Source organism: Podarcis tiliguerta (genome assembly GCF_965153285.1).
Source record: "Podarcis tiliguerta genome assembly, chromosome: 1".
In the NCBI taxonomy this organism is placed as follows: Eukaryota; Metazoa; Chordata; class Lepidosauria; order Squamata; family Lacertidae; genus Podarcis; species Podarcis tiliguerta.
In genome coordinates, this window is record NC_139534.1 from 18,489,250 (window position 1) to 18,512,659 (window position 23,410).

General features: G+C 44.9%; 1 protein-coding gene across 2 annotated transcripts in view; it reads right to left on the reverse strand.

The window, feature by feature from the left end:
• Positions 1–9,478: 9,478 nt before the first annotated feature.
• Positions 9,479–23,410, reverse strand: part of COL3A1 (collagen type III alpha 1 chain) — a 94,874-nt gene continuing 80,942 nt past the window's right edge. For both annotated transcript variants that reach the window (XM_083405604.1, XM_083405605.1), the window contains 12 exons: positions 22,202–22,309; positions 21,197–21,304; positions 20,322–20,375; positions 19,850–19,957; positions 18,435–18,488; positions 17,561–17,668; positions 15,694–15,747; positions 15,447–15,554; positions 13,706–13,979; positions 12,445–12,632; positions 11,320–11,562; positions 9,479–10,664 (listed from right to left, as the gene is read on the reverse strand). In XM_083405604.1, coding sequence (XP_083261730.1) covers positions 10,518–10,664; positions 11,320–11,562; positions 12,445–12,632; positions 13,706–13,979; positions 15,447–15,554; positions 15,694–15,747; positions 17,561–17,668; positions 18,435–18,488; positions 19,850–19,957; positions 20,322–20,375; positions 21,197–21,304; positions 22,202–22,309 — 1,554 coding nt within the window. In that variant the 3' untranslated portion in view covers positions 9,479–10,517. The remainder of the gene's footprint in view (positions 10,665–11,319; positions 11,563–12,444; positions 12,633–13,705; positions 13,980–15,446; positions 15,555–15,693; positions 15,748–17,560; positions 17,669–18,434; positions 18,489–19,849; positions 19,958–20,321; positions 20,376–21,196; positions 21,305–22,201; positions 22,310–23,410) is intronic.

Genomic DNA, 23,410 nt, shown 5'->3' on the forward strand with positions numbered 1-23,410 from the left:
TCAGTGTGTCAGTTTAAATTACATGGAATATATCAGGAAAGACACATGAACATCTCCTGAAGTTTGAGAAGGGAAAATTTTTAAATTAGGTTCACATTTAAAGGCAGCCCTTCCCAGTGCAATTTTTCTAGAAAAAGTGCTGGAACTCGCCATGAACACTTCCCAATGGCAATGGCACCACCTGAGAGGTGCTGGAACTGAGTTCCTGTGAGTTCCCCCTAAAAGCCCTGACCCTTCCTAACTTGCATGTCCCAAAACAATATGTGAACCGAAATACAGCCAGCCTTTGGAATTCATATTTCTCCAAATTTTGTAATGCAGTTCTTTGGCCAAGTAATGCATACAAAAATGCATGTACTGGGGTAAATTGTGCATAGAGATGCATGCATTTGTGCAAATAACATTCCAAGTTGTATTATATTAAGTGGGAAATTGCGTTGCAAAAATGTGTATATTAGGACAAATTGCATACAAAAATACGTTTATTAGGGGAAATTTGCACTAAAATGTTGATGCATTTTTACAAGGATTTTTAAAACTATCTCCATATTTCTCTAACGGATGTAGAAATGAGGAGAACTGAAATTAAAGGGTGTAAAAACCCAGACTGACAGGTTTTTCCAGCCCTACCCGCTATAGGAGGAAATCCACAACAGAGTGAAAGATTCAAAGCAAACTACACTTCTTCTCGAATCAGTGGTTGTAGCATTTCACCTTTGATTGTGTTTATACATGCATGTTAGGCTGCAGTCCTAACCCTTGGCTGGCAATTTCAAGGCATGATGGAAGGGGGCCACCAGTAGCCCATCCACAGCCCTTGTACCCATAACAGCCAGAGTGAAAGATGGGTGTGTACAGGGAAAAAAACTGCACAGCGCGCCAGCTTGCAGACTGATGTGGTGAAGAGACCAGGATCAAGTCTACTGTGAGAGCAACAGGGCCTGCACAAGATCCCATTAATCATACGCTGATTCAGTGCCCCACCCCTGTCTCAGGGGCCTCACTGGCTACCATTGGTGAGGACATCTCTGGCAGTAGTGTATGCCCACCATTTGGGTGAGTACAGTGGTGCACAGACCATTTGAATGGCAATGCCCATTAACTTGGTGGCGGACCCTCAAATATTTCATGGGGGGAGGATGAAGGGACCTCAGCTCCTAGGAGTTGGCTTCTCTGCTGTTGGAGCTTGGTAAACCTTTGTTGAGGGATACTTCCTATCCATCCAAACATCTTCCAGCATGGTGGATAATAGCTTAGGATTGTCCTGCCCATTACATGCTATAATCTGAAATATCTGAAGGTTCACACTGGGCATTCTAGCCAAAAAACAGTTCAAAGAAGATACAGGCAATATGGTTCAAGAGGCTATTGTTGAGACTCCTAGTATAAGATCTAACATGATCTGGAGTCTGTGCTTGCAGTTCTGTAACCACCAGGGAGAAGTCTTCAGGACTTGCCGTAGTATTTACACAACATTGCCTTGTCAAATGTTAGGTTCAATTCCTATTCATGATTCAGTAGCAACAGGCTTCTGAAAATGCAAGGATCGATGAAATGACAAATGGACAGGGAGAACAGAAATATACAAAGCAATCCTAAGTGAGGTCTAAGGTAAGGGAGCCCTGGACGGTTAAGTCCAGTCAAAGGTGACTATGGGTTTGTGGCACTCATCTTGCTTTCAGGCTGAGGGAGCTGGCGTTTGTCCACAGACAACTTTCCAGGTCATGTAGCCAGCATGACTAAACTGTTTCTGGTGCAACGGAACGCCATGATGGAAACCAGAGCGCACAGAAATGCCATTTACCTTCCTGCCACAGCGGTATCTATTCATTGACTTGCACTGGTGGGCTTTCGAACTGAAGGTTGGCAGGAGCTGGGACAGAGTGACGGGAGTTCACTCCGTCATGGGGATTCAAACTGCCGATCTTCTGATATGCAAGCCCAAGAGGCTCAGTGGTTTAGACCAAAGCGCCACCCTTGTCCCTTTGTGGTCTAAGAGGAGCAAAGTGGTGAATCAACTGTCGCATCCAAAGCCCACAGTATTATCTTTCTCATAGTGTTTTGCTATACTGGTTCCAGACTGGCATAGATAAGGCCCGATCAGGAAAGCACCAAAAGAGGCACATGACATCCCCACAGTTTTAAAATGCTGATTTAGGCTGTAACAGTAATGATACCTCAATCTACCTGTGCTTTCTAAACCTTGGTACCCAGTGTAACAAGACTGATGTGGTGGCAGAGAGAGTACTTTCTTCTGTTTTGCAGAATCCAATGCCTTGATTAAAACGGTTGTGCTTCAGTACTGGATCCCTTTGATGTGTGGTGTGGGGTACTTTCAAATGATGGAGGCCCAATTATAAAAAAGCAGCCCCTTCTGAACTCTAGTGCAGCTGTGCTGAATGTGCCTAGTGAAGGGAAAGAGAAAATCTTTCTAGGCAGAGGATGAGCATAATGCAAGTTCCATGTTCTGCTTTCCTGTTGCATTGCAAGTAACCTGCCTCACCCTGTTCTGGAAATCAGGATCACAAAGAACAGGCAAACCACTATAGTAAACTCTGCAGTACAATGGAGATGAAAAGTCTCTGGGCCAGTGTTTGTGGTTTCACGCTGAGCCCACTCTCAAGTGAAAGATCATGCCTCGAGCATCCAAAGATGTCTTTCCACAGGTGAAGAACCTAGAAAGGAGTATGTATGCAAGGCAAGACATGCCTGTGTGAAAGGAGAATTTGGCAGCATTTCAGCAGAGGCGCCACCTTGGACCAAAGATGGAGAGGCCAGTGGTGGATGCCTGAGACGTCTCTCACACACAACCTGTGTCATGTGCATGTCGTCAGGAGGAGGCAAGTCATTGGGAGGAGGTCTTGCCCAGCACTTTGCAGCTTCAGTGGCCTTGGCTCCTCCTCTCTTGCACTCAGGAGGAGCCTGACTTTGATGCTGTGTCATGCTCAGCTTGGCGGTTTGGTCTCCTCCACCTCCTAAAGCTGGTGCTCCTGGGTCTCAGGTGCAATCCATGGCATATGCTCCATTTTGAACCCCTTGAAAGCTACTGCCAGTCAGTTTAGATGAAACTGAGCTAGACGGACCAGTGGAATGACTTGTTTTGAGGCAGCTTCCTGTGAGAAATATCGCATGATCACAGTGCCAATTGGCCCCATTGTTCTGGGCCTACTAGCACAGGCCTCCACCCTTTTATGAGAGAGTACTTAACTTGAAGAAACATTGTAAGAAGATTTCTATGGATTTCTAGCCTTTCTACCAACTTTCTCTTTGGGGATTGGAGCCCTCATTTATGTCAGAGATCATGCTGAGGAGGAATGCACTGAGGAGGAATGGTAGGAGCCTCCCCCTTCCCCTGGTTCTGACCAGGATCCTGAATCTTCCCAGGAGCAGGAGAACAGTATAGATTTGGAATAGCGGTTTGCAGAGGGACATAGTTCAGAAGGCAGAAGCTGGGAAATACTGGATGGGGAACAGCTAGGAGAACATGTGCTAGGAGAGAGAGAGTTAACAGATTCACTGTCTCTGTAAAACATTCATCCGCTCAACCCAAGAAGAGCTGATAAGGTGGCAGCACCAAAAGCACAGTGGTTATGAGATCAGGTTACAAAATGTGGTAGTGACGTGGGTGACTAGGGAGGAAGTGGGTGGAACCCTTAATTGGGAGCTCCGCAATTCCTAGGACAGGAATCCTTTGTTCTCTTGCTGTGCTGGAAGACTCCTTTCCTTTGTTCTGCTTTGTTGTTGTTGTTTAGTCATTTAGTTGTGTCCGACTCTTCATGACCCCATGTATCAGAGCACGCCAGGCACTCCTGTCTTCCACTGCCTCCCGCAGTTTGGTCAAACTCATGCTGGTAGCTTCAAGAACACTGTCCAACCATCTTGTACTCTGTTATCCTCTTCTCCTTGTGCCCTCCATCTTTCCCAACATCAGAGTCTTTTCCAGGGAGTCTTCTCTTCTCATGAGGTGGCCAAAGTATTGGAGCCTCAGCTTCACAATCTGTCCTTCCAGGGCTGATTTCCTTCAGAATGGATAGGTTTGATCTTCTTGCAGTCCATGGGACTCTCAAGAGTCTCCTCCAGCACCATAATTCAAAAGCATCAATTCTTCGCCGATTGGCCTTCTTTATGGTCCAGCTCTCACTTCCATACATCACTACTGGGGAAACCATAGCTTTAACTATACGGACCTTTGTTGGCAAGGTGATGTCTCTGCTTTTTAAGATGCTGTCTAGATTTGTCATTGCTTTTCTCCCAAGAAGCAGGCGTCTTTTAATTTCAGGACTGCTGTTCTACTGCCGGGGGGGGGGGGGGGGAGCTGATTCCCTGAAGCCTGACAATTTATATCTTTTGCAATGGACCCTCTGAAACTCTTCCTAATAACCAGGAGTTCTCTCTCTAGGTACAACTCACCTAGCAAACATGGCCAGTAGTCAGTGGCGTATCGTGGGGGGTGCAGGGGGGCCCGGGCGCACCGGGCGCAACATCTGGGGGTTAGGGGGTGCAAATCCATGGGTTAGGGGGCGCAAATCCACGGGTTAGGGGGCGCAAATTACTTGCTTTGCCCCGGGTGCTGACAACCCACGCTATGCCACTGCCAGTAGTCAGGGATGATGGAAGCTATAGTCCAGCAGCACCTAAAAGGCCAAAGGTTAACCACCTCTGCTTTAGGGTGTGAACATGCCAGGGGCAGCACATTCCTTTGCACTGCTTGAGGTGAAACAAGGAGTGCTGCCCTGCCCTGCCACTGCCACATGTCCCGCCACCACTATAGCTGCTGCTGCTACCACTACCCGCTTTGCTGCCACCGAGCCCCCTGCTGCATCTACCGCTGGTGGAGGAGCACCACTGCCATTGGCGCTGATTTCAGGTGAACTCTCACCCAGCGTGGACACAGACCAGCCCAAAATCAATGTTGATGGAGGTGCCTCTTCTCCATCACTGGTGGGGGTGATAGGGCAGTGGGGAGCCGATGAGAGTGCTACCTGGGAGGCCTCTGCTGCCCAAGGCAGTGACTTCACCCTGCCTAATGCCTGGAACATGCACGCATATGTCAGTGTAAATTCTTGGGAGAAAGGGGAGTTGGCTGTGGAAACAATATAAACGGGTGCCTTCCGAAGTGCCAATGTGTGGCAGCATCCATCCAAGCACCGCAGAAGAATATTGATAAAAGAATTGTTTTCATTCTCACAAGAAACTCCTCTTCATTGCAAAAGGTATGTTGCATTGATAAAGGTAAAGGTAAAGGTAAAGGTAAAGGTAAAGGTACCCCTGCCCGTACGGGCCAGTCTTGACAGACTCTAGGGTTGTGCGCCCATCTCACTCAAGAGGCCGGGGGCCAGCGCTGTCCGGAGACACTTCCGGGTCACGTGGCCAGCGTGACATTGCTGCTCTGGTGAGCCAGAGCCGCACACGGAAACGCCGTTTACCTTCCCGCTAGTAAGCGGTCCCTATTTATCTACTTGCACCCAGGAGTGCTTTCGAACTGCTAGGTTGGCAGGCACTGGGACCGAACAACAGGAGCGCACCCCACCACGGGGATTCGAACCACCGACCTTTCGATCGGCAAGCCCTAGGCGCTGAGGCTTTTACCCACAGCGCCACCCGCGTCCCTGTTGCATTGATAGGCTGCGTTAAAACAGTTTCATAAAGTGTTGATGGATTTGTGGGATTATGAGAAATCTTTGCCGGAGTCGAAGATGAGAACTGTGTGGAAGAATTTGCAACCAGAAAGAGGAGGAGACACAAGAAGACTGGGAGAAATTTAAAGAATATTTAGCTAATATGAGATAATTAGAATGTACTTGGAGTAACAATTAGGTTTAGGATTAGAATAAGAATACATAGTTGTAAGCACTAAGGATTAGAATACGAATGAAGGAGAAGAGGTTAGTGAATGAAAGGAGTTAATATTATTAGAAATATGAATTTGGAGAACTGTTACATAAGTGATATAATGAAATTCAGTTAGAAGGGATTAGAGGAAGTCAGTTAACAATGTTATGAAAATTATGTATCTGAAAAAGTAATTGTTTTTTGTGTTTAGTTTTTTGTATTGAAATGTGTTTTTAATTTGTTGTGTGATTAGTAATGTTATTTTTGTTATAAATGTGGGAAATTAATAAAAAAAAATTTGGGGAAAAAAGAGAGAACTGTGTGGTATCTCAGGCCAGGCCTGTTGGCACCTGGTCACATAGTCAGGCATTTGCCTTGTTGACAGATCAGTAGCACTTGATTGCTCCTACTCCAGCTTCTCTGTTCATGGTGTGTCACGTGAGTGAGATGAATAAAAACCCAGCAATGGGAGACAGTTCACCTCAGCAACATATCTGTCAAAATTACAAATACTTAAATACAGACGGTTGTTTACCCTCGCAAGATTCAACGTGCTGCCATTTGCCTTACGGCAGGGCAGATTCGAGGGTAAATCATACGCGGAACGAATCTGCCCCTGTGGCTTGATGGAGGTAGAAACTGTCTCTCATGCCTTTTTACGCTGTGGTTTCTACGGGGATATACGCTCTGCATTTATCGTCCCTGCTATGCAAAAATCTCCAAATGGGTCCAAACTCCAATGTCTAAAATCCCTGGTAGAGGACAGGGATCCAGAGTTCACTCCAAGGGTGGCCAAATTCTGTGTGACTGCAGTAAAACCTAGGGAACAAGCTGTGCTACCATAATGCCTAAGGCCTTAAATGACAATTTTAGGTTATATTTTAGTGCTTAAGATTTAACTTATATATTTTTAACTGCTGCTATATCTGTATTGCCCATTATACCCAATTGCAAATTCAAATGTATCCCTGTTGTGTTTTATGACTTCCGTGATATTGTATGTGAGCTGGAACTGGTCTGTGATCGAAATTAATAAATTCTGTTCTGTTCACGGTGCTGCCGCCACTTCTGGTTCCTTGGTTGGTGGAGGCAACACTTCACCTCCTCCACAACCAGCACACCTCTCACTCCACCAGCAGCAGACTTTGAGAGAGGGAAGGGGCAGGAGGACAAATGAGAGAATCTGTAGCTTGCCTGTTGTCCATGGCATGGAGGTAGGGTCATGATGACACAGCACGGACCACACAAAACTGATACCTGCCCTGTCTCGGGAAGTGGCGGTGTTATGAATGCATGTCCTCCAACATTTCTGTTGCTGCGGCTACCACCCAGGAGGATTCCCCTGCTCTGCGCCCGAGGGCCCGAGTCCGGCCACTCAATACCTGGCCTAGGGCAGGGCCTGATGGGCTTTATAAAGGACTGCTGCTGCTGCTGCTGCTGCTGCCGCTGCTAGGTAGAGAGGGCTCCTTTTTGTTTTGTTTTTTGTTTAAATTGCTGTTTTTTTTTAACCTATGTCATTTTAAACTGTGATATCAATGCTGTATTCTTAGTTTTAGATTTTGATTTATGTGGAAATTGTTTCCCATTTGGTTGTGTATTTTTTATGTGGTTATTTATTGTTTATTACTTTTGTAATTATGTAAATCTTGTTATGCTGTAAGCCGCCTTGAGCATTGTTTTTTAAGGGTGGAAAGGCGGCATACAAATAAAAAAATGATGATGATGATTTCTCAGATGAAAATAGGGACATTTATCACTTCCCCCAACTGCTTTCAACTATCCTAAGGAAACCCCTTAATGTATATTATATTGTGTTGTGTTGTGTTGTATTATTTTTTCTTTGGTAGATTTATAAAAAGAAAAACACACACCCGTAAATAACTGCAGGATTAGACGTGGATGCACAAAGCATTTTTTTAAAAATAGAAATTAAGATATGGAACAACAGCCACGTGGATGTTATTGGCCCAGAGTTGGAAAGATGTCAAAGTCCCTAGCAAGAAGAATGGCAAACCATGACTATGCCGAGATGGGAAAGCTGATTGGAAACCTCATAAACCAAGAGGATACAAACTTCATAAAGAATGGGGGGAAATTGTAAGTTATTTAGGAGACCACTGTAAGCAGATGGAAACAAGAGCAGGATTTTGACTCCCTTGTAGTGTAAAAATATGGACAATATGGTTTGATATATATTAAAAAAACTGGAGTACGGACTAATATGCAGTTGTAGATGTTCAAAATAAGACTCCATGGATGGGATGGGGGGAAGTCTTGAGATTCAATATGACTTTATTGATGTGTGTTTATTTGTACTCTTTATTAGTAAAACGAATAAAATGTATTGGAAAAATAATTGAAAAGAAATTAAGACTCCTTGTGCTCTGCTTCCCCTTTCTTCCCTCCAAGGCTGGCCCTGCCCTCTACCTACCTCTTGGAGCTGGCATGTCATACAAGGCTGAATCTTGGTGGTTGTTGCCCCCCCGCCTCCTTGCTCACTCTCCAGCAGCCACTATGAGCTGCCCAAGGAAGGAGGCCATCAGTGGAGGTCATGGAGAGGCCACAGGATGCTCCCTCGCAGTCGCAGCCTGTGCTGGCCATCACTGATGGAAGTTGGAGCGCAAGACATTTGGAGTGTATCAGGTTGGGAAAGGCTGATCTAGGTAGTGTAGCACCTGCCTCAACACAAAATATATTCCTTTGAAAGGAAATGGTGCCAACTGGCAGCTGAATGTTTTTAAGCCTGCAAGAATGATGTTCTTTTTCAAGAACAATGATAACGCTTCCCTTCAAATCCCTCCCCTTTGGCCGTTATCTGCTCCCATCCTTAGCCAAATGATAGCAAAATACCAGGGCTGTCTTAAGCATTTGCGGCACCAGAGTGCAAAGATCTGCTCGACGCCCCTCCCAGTTGCCCAGTCCCAGGCACGCAGGAGGGCAGAGCCAGCCGGCTGCCTCAGTGTCTCGCTGGCTCGGTCGCCCCTGAACTCATGGCGCAGAGCCTCCCGCAGCAGCAGAGCTCGCTGTGGAGCTCTGACCAATGGGCAGGCTCTTCCCCGGACTCAACTCTCGGGCCCTGGACTCTCGGCCTGGCGCCCCTGAGAGCCAGGCGCCCGGGTGCCCCGCACCCCTAGCGCCTATGGGTAAGATGGCCCTGCTAAATACATGAAGCTGCATTTGCTCCCCTTCCACCCCCGCTATTCTCCCTATGCTCCACCCCACTCCTCAGTTGAAATGTAGATTGTAAAATTCCTTCTTGGAGATCTTGCCTCGTTTTGACCTGGATGGCACTGAAGAAATGCCGTATTTTTCGCTCTATAAGACGCACCAGACCACAAGACGCACCTAGTTTTTGGAGGAGGAAAACAAAAAAAAAAATATTCTGAATCTCAGAAACCAGAACAGCAAGAGGGATCGCTGCGCAGTGAAAGCAGCAGTCCCTCTTGCTGTTCTGGCTTCTGGGATAGCTGCGCAGCCTGCATTCGCTCCATAAGACGCACACACATTTCCCCTTACTTTTTAGGAGGGAAAAAGTGAGTCTTATAGAGCAAAAAATACGGTAAATGATCATTATGCTAAGTTCATTGTTGATGAAACCTACAGAAAGAGATTTATCTAGCAAAACACATAAACGGCAACGCTAGAGTTTTATTACAATATTTTATTATGTGTCTCTGTAAGGAAAAGACCAACAACCATATAAAAGCTTACAAAGATGGTTAACCTCCAACACTATAAATGTGTTAATGTGACAAAAGAAGCTCACGATTTTGCATCTTTATTGACTTTTACAGAGGGAAGGAAGAAAAGCCCTCAGCAATGGCCTACCGACGATACGACTTTTGATGAGAGACATTTACAATTGTTGTCAAGCCTTGATGTTTTAATGCAAGCCAATAAACCTGGCTCACAGATTTAGAAGTGGAAAAAAATCACACAACTAGCACCATCACATTAATCTTTTTACACTTCCCTAATTTTAGTGGTCTTGACCAGCAATGACAGGAAAGTATAGGAGCACCCGGTAAAAAAAAAAAATTCAAAAAAATCACACAATGCAGTCCAGCAATAAAATTATATTAGTCTGTTGACACTAGGGGCATTCACTTCTTCAGATGGGCTGTACTCTGTTCATCAATAATCAGTACAGAAACAAAACCACCTGACCATCTGGTATCATTGGTTCCAACATCTTTTGAGTTGGTTCTCTTGGTGTGAATCATCAAACTCATCCCAGTTTCTGTCCATGTTGAGGTAGTTGAAACGGGGAATTCTCTCTAGCTTTATGAACTGCATCTTATATTGGAGGGCAAACTTGGATGCTGGGATCCGTCAGTGCTTGATTGGTGGGCAAGCATTCAATTATAATTACAGTTTTGCTGTACTGAGTGTTGAGGTTGTAATGTAGCACCATGGAGATACTGTTGGAAGGGTTTTTTTTCAATTTTGGTGAAAGAAACAGCAGAAGGGATTTTGTTGCATGTCGTGTAAAGAGCAAAATAAGAAAATGGCATTTTTTATGTCAATTTATCTCTTTCCTCCCTCTCTCCAGAATTTTTTTTGCAAATAAATAACTGGGATACAGTTGATTTGACTCTTAATAGCTGACAAGGTTAAGACAAGAAGAGCAAAGGTGGGAGTGTGAATTTGTTTGTTGGGGTTCGGAATGAGCATGATTCTCGGGTTTATAAGAAGCAAACCGGGCCAATGTCCACACCAAATTCTTGATTGGGAGCGCCGATATCGAAGGGTGCGATATCTATCACTGGCAACCGCATTGTCTTGCGTGTTCTGTACTCAAAGACGGTTCGACCCCATTCATCAGTGTGTTTCTGTGAAATGCAAAGCAGAAAGTGCTTTTAAAAAGGTTTGATTAGCGACACTTTGGATTAATATCTATCTGGCTCTTCCATGGTGGAAGGAGGAAGTATGAGCGACCCGACGTGATTCTCCTCCCCAGACTTCTGAGTCACATGTGAGGGATAAAATGCATATTATTATTATTATTAGCAGTAGTATTAATCAGCAGCAAGTAGAATTCAGAGCATACTGCCTTTGATAAAGGACACAACCACCCTGACTTGCAGCCATTGATAGCCTAGCTATTCCCACTGATAGCCTTATTCATCAGTCGAATCTGAGCTGGGGGTAGCTCACTGGTCACCCAGTGAAGCGGATGAGATGTCTGTACATAACTATATGTGTGGAAGCCTGAATCAATGTTTCCGCCACCCTGCTAGCAAGCATTGCACTAAAGTTTCACTTTCTTGTTCCACTTCTCACACTTGTTATCGGCTCCTCTATGGTCAGCTAGGGAAAATGCAAAAGTTCTTCTGCACTATAAAATCCATTCGAAAGATATAACTGCAAATTTAAGGCTCTTTAAAACTCACAAGATTAGGAGTGAGCATAGGAGGTTTGCGAAACCAAAATTTCATAATGGAACAATGAACCGAATCTCAATTTTGTTTTGCAATGTTTACTTACAGTACAGCCATCTTCCAGGACAGTGTATGTGAACTTGCTGTTTCCTTCCGCCTTGATTTCGCTGTCGGTAGAGCTCATCATCTTCAGGGCTCTCTTCACATTCCCGCTGGCCTCGTCCATGTAAGCTATACTGTTTTTGCAGTGATAGGTGATATTCTGAGACGCTCGGCTAGAAAGAATTCTAAGGAATGCCAGCTGAACATCTGCAACTTCTTCTGGAAGATCTGGGTCTCCGTAGCTGAACTGTGGTGTAAACACAAAAGACTTGTTTGTTGTAGACTGTTGTAGATGGCAAAGGCAGTCCGTGCACCAAAACCAAAGCCATGCTGGGCTCTTGCCGTGAGGTTGGAAGAGCTTTCCCCAGTTTTTAAAGACCACCACCCCATCACCACCATTGGAAACAATGGGGAGGAAATAAAGGTGAAGAAACGATACCAGCTCCAGGGCTGGCAAAGGTTGTTTCCTGATATGGGGGCGTCCTTCCAATCAATGCCTTCCCCCAGTACATCCCCCTTTTAAATTCAAGAGTATAAATTTGGAAATATATATAGATATCCATGCACGTAACATTATATTTTAAAATATTTTTAAAAATCAGCATTAGCAATGCAATAAACATCTGATAAAAATGGTAAGAGCCATGGAAGTCGCTGTGGTGGTTGGGAGAGAAGACAATTACCGTATGTTTTTCATTCAATTAGAAATGGATACAAAATTAGCTTTCTTGAGAAGCAATTTAATTACACTCTCCAGTCAAGGTTTGTTTGACCAAATAATAATAATATTAATGATAACAACCACAACAATAATAATTTATACCCTGCCCATCTGGCAGGGTTTCCCCAGCCACTCTGGGTGCCTCCCAACAGAATATTAAAAACACGATAAAGCATCAAACATTTAAAACTTCCCTAAACAGGGTTGCCTTCAGATGCCTTCTAAAAGGCATAGTTGTTTATCTCCTTGATATCTGATAGGAGGGTGTTCCACAGGGCGAGTGCCACTACTGAGAAGGCCTTCTGCCTGGTTCCCTGTAACCTTACTTCTCACAGTGAGGGAACTGCCAGAAGCCCCTCAGAGGTGGATCGCTGAACGATAGGGGTGGAGACGCATCGTTCTTCTTACCTGGAAGCCTCCATTCATAGACTCTCCAAACCAAATATGTTTCTTTTCGGGTCCTGGGCTTGTCCACCAGTTCTTCTTTGGAACACTCATAGGATTAGCGCTAATGCACGTCTCCCCAGTTTCCATATTGCAGTATACTTTAATGGCGTCCAATTTGCAACCTTGGTTGGGATCGATCCAGTACTCTCCTAAAGTGACAAAGCAAAAGGGCATTCTTTAACCTGGGATTAGATTCTTCCTTGTGCTGGATGCCAAAGGCTTCTGCTGCCTTGGGAAGAATACAAACCTAAATGATAATATTACTCTACACTTGTATGCTCTTAACGCTTGCTGAGTCATATTAAGTACTATTAATCTTTACACTTCCTTCAAAGTCTAATTTAACTGAATAACAGCTACACATTCCCCTGACACAATTCTTCATTATCAGGCACATCAAGCACTTTCGTAACAACAACAACAACAACAACAACAACAACAACAACAACAACACCCTGCCAATCTGACTAGGTTGCCCCAGCCACTCTGGGCAGCTTCCAGTATATACAGAAACAGAATAAAACATCAAACATTATAGTTATAGGTTATAGTTATATAGTATAGTTATAGGATCCCAAGCCCTATTATTTCCACAATTTGCCTGCAATCCAGCCCTGAAACTATTCCAGACTTGGAGCTAATGTAGTTACCGTATTTTTCACTCTATAAGATGCACCAGACGACAAGAAGCACCTAGTATTTGGAGGAGGAAAACAAGAAAAAAATATATTCTGAATTTCAGAAGCCAGAATAGCAAGAGGGATCGCTGCTCAGTGAAAGCAGCAATCCCTCTTGCTGTTCTGGCTTCTGGGATAGCTGCGCAGCCTGCATTCGCTCCATAAGATGCACACACATTCCCCCTTACTTTTTAGGAGGGAAAAAGTGAGTCTTATAGAGCAAAAAATACGGTAATTGCCTCCTGTTGTGGCTAAGTGCAGGAATCAGCCACTAGTCGATCCCTCCGTCTCCCCTCTTCATGGAAATATATAATATGATTACATTGAGCATTACATTGCGCAGCATCATTTGCTGTCATTGATTAAGAAATACATAGTGTACCAAAGGAGCACCACATTTTATATTACTAGTCTTTACCAGAAAGAGAGGGAAAAGAGATATATGGGGCAGTTCTGTGTCCCTCGCGGTGCCCGGTTCTTTTCTTGAGACTGCATATTTCTCACTGACTTCTCTATGACCTGGATCAGAAGAGAAATGAACATACCACTCTTAAGTTCAGGATGGCAGAACTTCAGATCTCTGCAATTCCGAGCTGGGTTCTTCCGTGAGCCATCGGGGCTAACAATGTTTTCGATTTGGTTGTTGATTGACTTCAGCGAAGTTAAAATATCGCTCATGGCTATTTTGTCCTCATCTGGCTGGTCTCTGTAGTAGGATGGTCCTTTTTCAAGGTTCTCTGGGCCACCACCTCCGCAGCACGGACCAGGAGCTCCAGGTTGACCAGGAGGCCCTGGAGGACCACCATGACCCGCAGGACCCTATAAAATAAAACAAGCCAAGCCCATAACTCAAAAATGCACCATGTACATTAGTTCACCTGTACACTCAAAGAAAAGTAACAGACAGTGTTACTGGCACTTTTAGCCTTGTGCTGCAAGACCCCAGCCTCATAATCTCCACAGAGGGTTGGACTCAATATTTATCCTTTGGTCAAGCTTATCTTTGATCTGGTCTTGTATGTGGCTATTTCAGTGGCGTGTGGTGAAATTTTTTAATAGTTGAACAGTTAGGGCCAGCTTGTGAAGGCAATTGGGGGGGGGATGAGTGTCACACCTCCCTCCCTAAACCAGGCAGAAGCTTCCCAGGCTTTGGGAAGGGGGCACTACGCTTTAATGCTTTAATACTCTTATTTGCTGGGAACATTTAGGGGACTAGCCTAGTCCCCCTATTCCACTAACCACATGCCACTGGGCTATTTAGATAGGAAAGGTTTCAGACTAGTCCTCTCCCCAGTGATATTTCAGTCCATAACTGTGCCTTGTTTAATAATAATAATAATAATAATAATAATAATAATAATAATAATTTATTATTTATACCCCACCCATCTGGCTGGGTTTCTCCAGCCACTCTAGGCAGCTTCCAACAGAATATTAAAACACAATAACCTATTAAACATTCAAAGCTTCCCTAAACAGGGCTGCCTTCAGATGTCTTCTAAAAGTCTGGCAGTTGTTTTTCTCTTTGACATCTGGTGGGAGGGTGTTCTACAGGGCGGGTGCCACTACCGAGAAGGCCCTCTGCCTGGTGTAACTTGGCTTCTCGCAGCGAGGGAACCTCCAGAAGGCCCTCGGTGCTGGACCTCAGTGTCCGGGCAGAACGATGGGGGTGGAGATGCTCCTTCAGGTATACTGGACCAAGGCCGTTTAGGGCTTTAAAGGTCAGTACCAACACTTTGACTTGTGCTCAGAAACGTACTGTCACTCAACAGAAACAGCAGATATAATAATCATTATCTATTTATTTTATTTTATTCTATTTATCCTCCTATTTTATCATCATACTGATGAAATACACAAGAACCTCCTGTCACCTGGCTTGAGCTTTATAAGCAACAAATCTAAATAAATCTGAATAGTGAGGCCAGCTGGGTAGACCCCTTCACTTTCATTGTTACTGCCTGTGCATGTGGCCAGTTGTAGGGAGGAAGCTGTCTGTTTGGTGCCACCTACTTCCCACACTCAGGATTGAGTACCATAACTGTGGCTCAGGTACAGCTCTCACAAGGAAAAGACATTTGCCTGAAATTCAGCATGGTCAGGCTAAACTCTGCAGCTTTTATTTTTACCACTCTTTATTGAGAAGTGCTGCTCGGATCCCTTTGGGCACAAACTTGATCTCCCTTCTTGTCAAGTCTTGTGCTAGGCTCCCGGACTGTACAGAGACTAGCTTTCAAGATGATGCTTCTCACTTTTCATCATCTTAAAGAGTGCTGATTCCCTTACCGGAGCGCCAGATTCGCCTCTGCTTCCACGAGGACCTGGAGGGCCGATGGGACCTGGGTAGCCACTTGTACCATCTTTTCCAGGTGGGCCATTTGGACCAGGGGGACCCTAAACAGAAGAAGGAGGAGGAGGAGGAGGAGGAGGAGGAGGAGGAGGAGGAGGAGGAGGAGGAGGAGGAGAAAGTTAGTTCTCTCTCAACTGTCTAGCCATAATTTGAGAATGCATTCAGAATCAACAGGTTACTTACTCTTGCACCAGCAGGTCCTGGGCTTCCACTTGGACCTTGGGGACCCAATGCACCCTGTCAAAAAAAATAATAATGATGTAGATCTAGTAAAATCCAGTTTTTACATTCTTTTCTTTACATTGAAACACCTGTATTGTTGCACTCACTACAAGATCTGGCAATCCATAGAAGATGAATATATATATATATCTACAGCTATTCGGCATGCAAGTTAACTGGAACATCAAACTCCAAAGATAGAACCTCTCTAGATATCAGATGCATGACATCAGGTATGGGGCAAGTAAGGGTGGGGCTTCAAAAGAGCAAACTGGGAGCTTAAATTGAAATCCTGATGGTTCATTTGCTGCAGCAAGGCATGCTCCCCCTGCCCATCCAGCTGAGATGGGTGGATTTAAGCCTTGCTCCAGGAGGGGAAAGCAGCTTCCATAGGATAGAGCTTCTCCCTCACAGCACTGCCCTTCAAATCTCTGAAAACTAGAGATTCAAGTAGCAGTGCAGGGATGTTTGCAAATGGGCTTTCCGACAGCTCTGTGCTGCACTTTGACGTCCTGAAAATCAGGGCTTCAAAGTGCAGCATCACCTGACACCATCATGACCTCATGTGAATGGCAGGTGGGTGGCCTTGCACAGCTGTCAAATGTGACCCACTGGGGTGGGGAGACAACAAGCTAGCTTGACAGCCAGAAAAAGATCCCCACCTCTGAGCTATTACACTGGCCGGGTCAAATATAAATAAAATGGTCCTCTACTTTCATTATTACAGTTTTGTACGGGACCATAAGCCATGTTAATGTGCATGGTTTAGAAGCTAAATGTTCTCAGAATTAAATACAATTTTAACGCTTCCATTCTAGAATATAGATGGTACCAGTGGCGGGTGACGCTGTGGGTTAAACCACAGAGCTTAGGACTTGCCGATCAGAAGGTCGGCGGTTCAAATCTCCACAACGGGGTGAGCTCCCATTGCTCGGTCCCTGCTCCTGCCAACCTAGCAGTTTGAAAGCACGTCACAGTGCAAGTAGATAAATAGGTACCGCTCCGGCGGGAAGATAAATGGTGTTTCCGTGCGCTGCTCTGGTTCGCCAGAAGCGGCTTAGTCATCCTGGCCACATGACCCAGAAGCTGAATGCCGGCTCCCTTGGCCAGTAAAGCGAGATGAGCCCCGCATCCCAAGAGTCGGCCACGACTGGACCTAATGGTCAGGGGTCCCTTTATTTTTACCTTTAACTCAGGGATTATCTATTGATTTCAGCATTGGCTCCACTGATCAAAGAAAGTTAGCTGGACTTAAGTCCTATTGAAATCAATGACACTTCAGTTAATTGTGACAAATGTTTTACATTGTTTTCAAGGATGCTTAAGTACAACAAACTTCCTCTGGCTTAGAGCCATTGTGCATATGTGGTACCAGAAAACTGAAATGCCATTTTTTAATTTCTTTGTTGTTTTGAATGTGACCTATCCATTAATGAGTGGTCTATAAATGCCAGTAACAAAACAGTAAGGAGTTTCTCTCATGCATTGCTGCCAAGGATATCGGGATATCCCAAAAGGTTCAACTTTACTCCTACAAAAATGAAATAATTATATTTCCAAGTGATATTGCTAGGCATGTTTCCTCCATGAAAGGCTCAGGAAACAGGGTGGTAAATTCCAGAACGCCTGCAAAACCACTCCTGTCTTCCTCTGCCAAAACATTAAATTGTACATCATTTGCTGGATAATCCAGGCACTGTAGGGATCACTTGTGATACTTTTCGTTCTTGTCAAAGTTACATATTGTGCTAAACTCTGGGGTCATGAAACAAATCCAGCATTTTCCCCCCTCTTACGCAAGGAAGGCAGGAGAGGTCTGCAAACTTACACTTGGACCAGGAGGTCCAGGGTTACCAGGGAATCCTCGATGGCCTTTCATCCCATTGCTGCCACGTTCACCGGCTTCACCTTTGTCACCACGTGCACCCGCAGGGCCCTTGTAGAAGCATATGGACAAAGAGTTTTCATAAGAGTATACTTGGGTTTAATGAGAACTAGTAATATAATAATGATAATAATTTATTATTTATACCCCGTCCATCTGGCTGGGTTTCCCCAGCCACTCTAGGTGGCTTCCAACAAAACACTACAATACAATAACCTATTAAACATTAAAAGCTTCCCTAAACAGGGCTCCCTTCAGATGTCTTCTAAAAATTTGGTAGTTATTTTTCTCTTTGACATCTGGTGGGAGGGCGTTCCACAGGGCGGGTGCCACTACTGAGAAGGCCCTCTGCCTGGTTCCCTGTAACTTGGCTTCTTGCAGTGAGGGAACCGACAGAAGGCCCTCGGCACTGGACCTCAGTGTCCGGGCAGAACGATGGAGGTGGAGATGCTCCTTCAGATATACTGGACCGAGGCCCTTTAGGGCTTTAAAGGTCAGCACCAACACTTTGAATTGTGCTCAGAAACGTACTGGGAGCCAGTGTAGGTCTTTCAAGACCGGTGTCATATGGTCTTGGCAGCCGCTCCCAGTCACCAGTCTAGCTGCCGCATTCTGGATTAATTGTAGTTTCCGGGTCACCTTCAAAGGTAGCCCCACAGAGAGCGCATTGCAGTAGTCCAAGCGAGAGATAACTAGAGCATGCACCACTCTGGTGAGACAGTCTGCAGGCAGATAGGGTCTCAGCCTGCATACCAGATGGAGCTGATAAACAGCTGCCCTGGAAACATACATACAAAGTTCTGAAGCAGAGACTTACGGGAGCACCACGGGCACCGGCAGGGCCAGCGGGGCCGACTGGACCAGCAGGTCCCTGTAACAAAGAACAACACAGGATTATGTCTATGTCGAGCATCAGTTTTCTGGATATAAACTGGATGTGTCACAAAACAGAGAAAACATTCACATCTCTACTATTAAGCTCCCAAATATATTAGCAAACATAAGGAACAAACATCACTTCAATGACTTCCATTTTCAAAAAAAACATGTATGCTCAGGGCTTTTTTTCAGCCAGAACTCACTGGAACTCAGTTCTGGCACCTCTCAGGTGGGTGCCGTTGCCATTACAGTGGTACCTTGGGTTACATACGCTTCAGGTTACAGACTCCGCTCACCCAGAAATAGTACCTCGGGTTAAGAACTTTGCTTCAGGATGAGAACAGAAATCATGCAGCGGCAGCATGGCGGCAGGAAGCCCCATTAGCTAAAGTGGTGCTTTAGGTTAAGTACAGTTTCAGGTTAAAAATGGACCACCGTACTTAACCCATACTTAACCTGAGGTACCACTGTATAAGAGAAAAAGGAGGCATTCATGGTGCATTCTGGCACTTCTTGTTCTAGAAAAATAACACTTTGTAGGCAGCATAGTTTTTCACAGTGAACTCAGATCATGTTGGTGTATGCCCCTGGATTTAACTTGGAGAGGCTTTTCATTGGGAAAAATGGCAGTAGGTCGTTGAAGAAACCAAATTCATGTTGTTTCAGTGGAGGAAATTCTGTTCTAGAGCACTAGAGTATGACACATGGTCACATCCCACTGTTTTCAGCATTTCAAAGGAAATGTCATTACAAATAACGAAATCATTTTGAAAATTCCTGTTTTGATATGCCTCTCTCTCTTTTTTTTTTTTTGCAATTGCTAGATAGTGGGATTGACTCGAAGAAGAAGAAGAAGAAGAAGAAGAAGAAGAAGAAGAAGAAGAAGAAGAAGAAGAAGAGCTTGGATTTGCTATCCCGCCTTTCACTCCCTTTAAGGAGTCTCAAAGGGGCTAACATTCTCCTTTCCCTTCCTCCCCCACAACAAACACTCTGTGAGGTGAGTGGGGCTGAGAGACTTCAGAGAAGTGTGACTGGCCCAAGGTCACCCAGCAGCTGCATGTGGAGGAGCGGGGAAGCGAACCCGGTTCACCAGATTACGAGTCTACCGCTCTGAACCACTACACCACCACTGGCTCTCGAAGCAATTCACCCAAAGAAAATCCACTGAACAGGCAAGCTAAATCTGTTGGGAAAGTGCCTTCCTTGCTGTGGTATTGCTGATGGGTTCCCCGCTTCCTTGTGGTGTCAGACGGAGGTAGAAAAAGCATGACATACTGTTAATACCCTGTTAGTTTACTATCACATAGATGCTAGTAAGGAAACATAGGAAGGCAGCACTGTTTTCACACTTACTGGATGTCCTCTCTCGCCTGACTTCCCAGCTGGACCAGTATTACCTGGGGGACCCACATGACCCGGAGCCCCTGGCAAACCAGGAGAGCCATTTTCACCACGATCACCCTGAGGAGACAAAAAATGGCCAACGTGAGGGATTCATTTAATTTTCTAAATGCCCAAAAACCCAGTCAAATGCTAGTACGGTGGTACCTTGGTTCCCGAACGGCTTAGTTGACAAACAGATCGGCTTCCGAACGCCACAAACCTGGAAGTAAGTTTTCTGGTTTGTGAACATTTTTCAGAAGCCGAACATCCGTTTTGGCTGTTGGCATTGTTCACACGCCTTGGTTTGTGAACATTTTGGAAGTCGAATGGATTGAGTTCGAGAACCAAGGTGCCACTGTATTGATTAGGACTAGCAGTAGTAACCACAATCACTGGGATCTGAAAGAGCACACAGGACCGTGATGGTTAAGTCGCTTCTCACCTTTGGTCCTGAAGACCCATCACGACCTGGTAAACCATCTGATCCAGGGTTACCCTGAGAAATAAGGGTGAAAGAAGGCTTTAAATATAAGTATAAAAAGTATAAAAAGATTGAAGCAAAGGGAAAGACTTGAGTGATATTTCCACCAACACTTTAACTTTGAAATTATCATGGTCATAATGGCATGTCAAAATAGGCTGCTGCTGCTTTTCTGAGATTGCTCACTCATTAAGGGATTTCCCACACATCACACATGAAGAGGAACGCAGCACCACATGCTGATATGTGTGCCTGAATAGGGAATTACAAATTAAACTTCACAATGCTCTTCATTGAATCTGGTCTTATGTTCAGCTGTGAGTCTGAATTAAACCATAATTATGTGAAGAGAAACCAAGCACAAAGATGTGCAAACAAGCCTTTAACGTCTAGGCGTAGACCAGTTGGGAGAGGTTCCTTCTCTGGTCCGCTTGGAGTCCCTGCCCCCAGGAGGCCTGCTGTTTCAACTGACTGGCCACAGGGGTGAAAAATAAGCAGTGCTACAGTCAAGCAACAGTCACTCAGACACACCAGAGGAAGCTTGTCCAGCTCTCCCTCCAACCCAGGTGACAGCAACAAATGGGTCTCCCAGGAAGTAAGGACCTTTGTCTTGTATAATAATCAAATTCAAAGAAATCAAGCAATGAGCATGCTTGGGTGCAAACCAGTATCCAGCTTCCCACAGAAGGAAGACCAAGTCTTTGCTAGTCTCCGTACTAGGATGTACAACAGGATCTTTGAATGAGGCTAATTTGTCTCATTTTAGGTGGGCAAAATTTCTACATGCAGTGTGTGTTTATCCCTAGGATAGAACGAAGATGAAATTCTTTCCATACGTCTCTGCCTGGTTCTCCGGGTGCTCCATTTAGGCCCATTGGACCTGGTGGACCTTGAGGTCCTCGTTCTCCTGGGCTGCCATTGGATCCTGGTTTGCCATCTTCACCCTGCAATGGAAAAACAGATGGATTAATGACATACTGACATTTTTTTAAAAAAAACCCTGCTAAATGTGAGCTATTGTAGGCATGAAGAAGTTAAGACCAGAGAGATCTGTTCCTAGACTCAGCTAGGTCAAACCCCTTCTCGAGGGAGAAAGTGAAGCTGCTTCTTTTCCTATTCCTCACTCTCTCTTCTCACTATGTAATCCACCAAGACGGACGGATCTGAATGTGCATGTTTGAAACTACATGCTATATTAGGCACACAAAAGTAATCTATCTGTGTTCTCCTTGCTGCTGCGTGGAACAACGCATGAATCAGACCTTAGGAGTTAGTAAGTAAAGCTTTTAAATTTACTTGAGTGTGTGGTCTGTTCATTGCTAGAGGGATAGAGAGGTGGCAAGAGCTTTAAAGCAATGGGATATGCAAAAGGGCTCAATAACATTTCTGCCCATCATAAGCAAACTCCAAAACTACCGGGGGAGGGGGGGAAACTCCCATTCCCTTGATGCCGGCTAATTATACTGACCCAGCCACTTCCTGCCTCCAACAGTATTGCATTGCATGTCAATAAATAATTAAGCTTGTTCTTCCTTGGACTCTGTTCAGTGAAGGCAAGTGATTACTACCATCTCTCCCACCACACTGACCATCACTGACATAATGTCACCTTATATTACCACAAAACTGCTGATACTGACACTAACATGGAATTATGTGTTTTATAACTCTGGAGGAAATCACTGATCACTGGAGACTTGTCCACAAAACAGCTTCCTCACACATTTCTTTATGAAGCTCTCTCTCTCACACACATCACTTCAAGACCTAATTTCTAAAACACAAAACGTTTGTTATGTTAAATAATTTGGAGAATTAAAAGTAACGGGGTAATGCCTTACCTTTCCGCCAGGTGCGCCATTGGCACCAGAGGGACCTCTCGGGCCGGGCAGCCCTACAGAACCACGTTGCCCAGGTATGCCACCCAATCCTGAAGGACCTGGAAAACCCTATGAAGAGAAATACAGAAACAAATTTGTTTATGGGATTTATTTACTGATTGTATTTATCGCCTTGGACAATAAACATTTTCCCCAGACCAACAAATATAGATGCAGAAAATGGCTTTTGAAGCTTACTGAGATATGTGTAGCTGGGGGGACAGGGGAAGGTTTCTCTTGCAGAACATGCTCAGCTGAGCAGAGATGGTACAGATGAAAATGCACTCTATGCCCTGCAGAGCATGATGGAGACCATCTTCCCTGACACCTACAAGGTCTCCCTCTCCACATTAAGATTAGGCTTGAAAGAAGCGATATATTGTAGCCAACAGAACAGTTTGGTGTGTGCTCGGTTGCTGTGTTTGTGTGGTGCCCATAACCGCTTCTCCAGTGAGCAAATGGGCCTATGGACCTCAAAAGATTGGTGAGCCCTGTACGATTATGGGCTTATTTCAGCCTCCATATTTCTTAGAAATAGTGTTCTGATAAAACTTTTGCTAAGGCTTTTAGATAATGATTAATCCAATCTTAGGTCCCCAGACATTGTTGGACTGCAACCCCCACAATCCTGTGCCATTTATCCAGATGGCTGGGGCTGATCAACAATATTGAGGAACCCAAAGATTGAGGAAGGCTGACTTAAAGTCTTGCCTCTCACCAATTATGTTTACATTCTGAGTTGTTCCATTTCTAAGAAACAGAGGAATGGTTGAGGCATAATGCAGAACCATAGTTTGGCGCTATGTGAATGAGCCCGGAAGAAACATCGAGCTTGAAGTATTCTCCTGTTCATGAGCCTGGGAAATTCTTCCCTCATTTCCTGGTTTGAGGCCAACCATAGTTTACCATTTAATGTGAACAGGCAAACTATGATTTGAGCTTGCCCTGAAAACTAGGATCAAAAACCATTATCCAGTCCTGTGATATAGATAAAACAATGTGTATGTTTAGGTAAAGGGACCCCTGACCATTAGGTCCAGTCGTGACCGACTCTGGGGATGCGGCGCTCATCTCGCTTTATTGGCCGAGGGAGCTGGCGTACAGCTTCCGAGTCATGTGGCCAGCATGACTAAGCCGCTTCTGGCGAACCAGAGCAGCACACGGAAACGC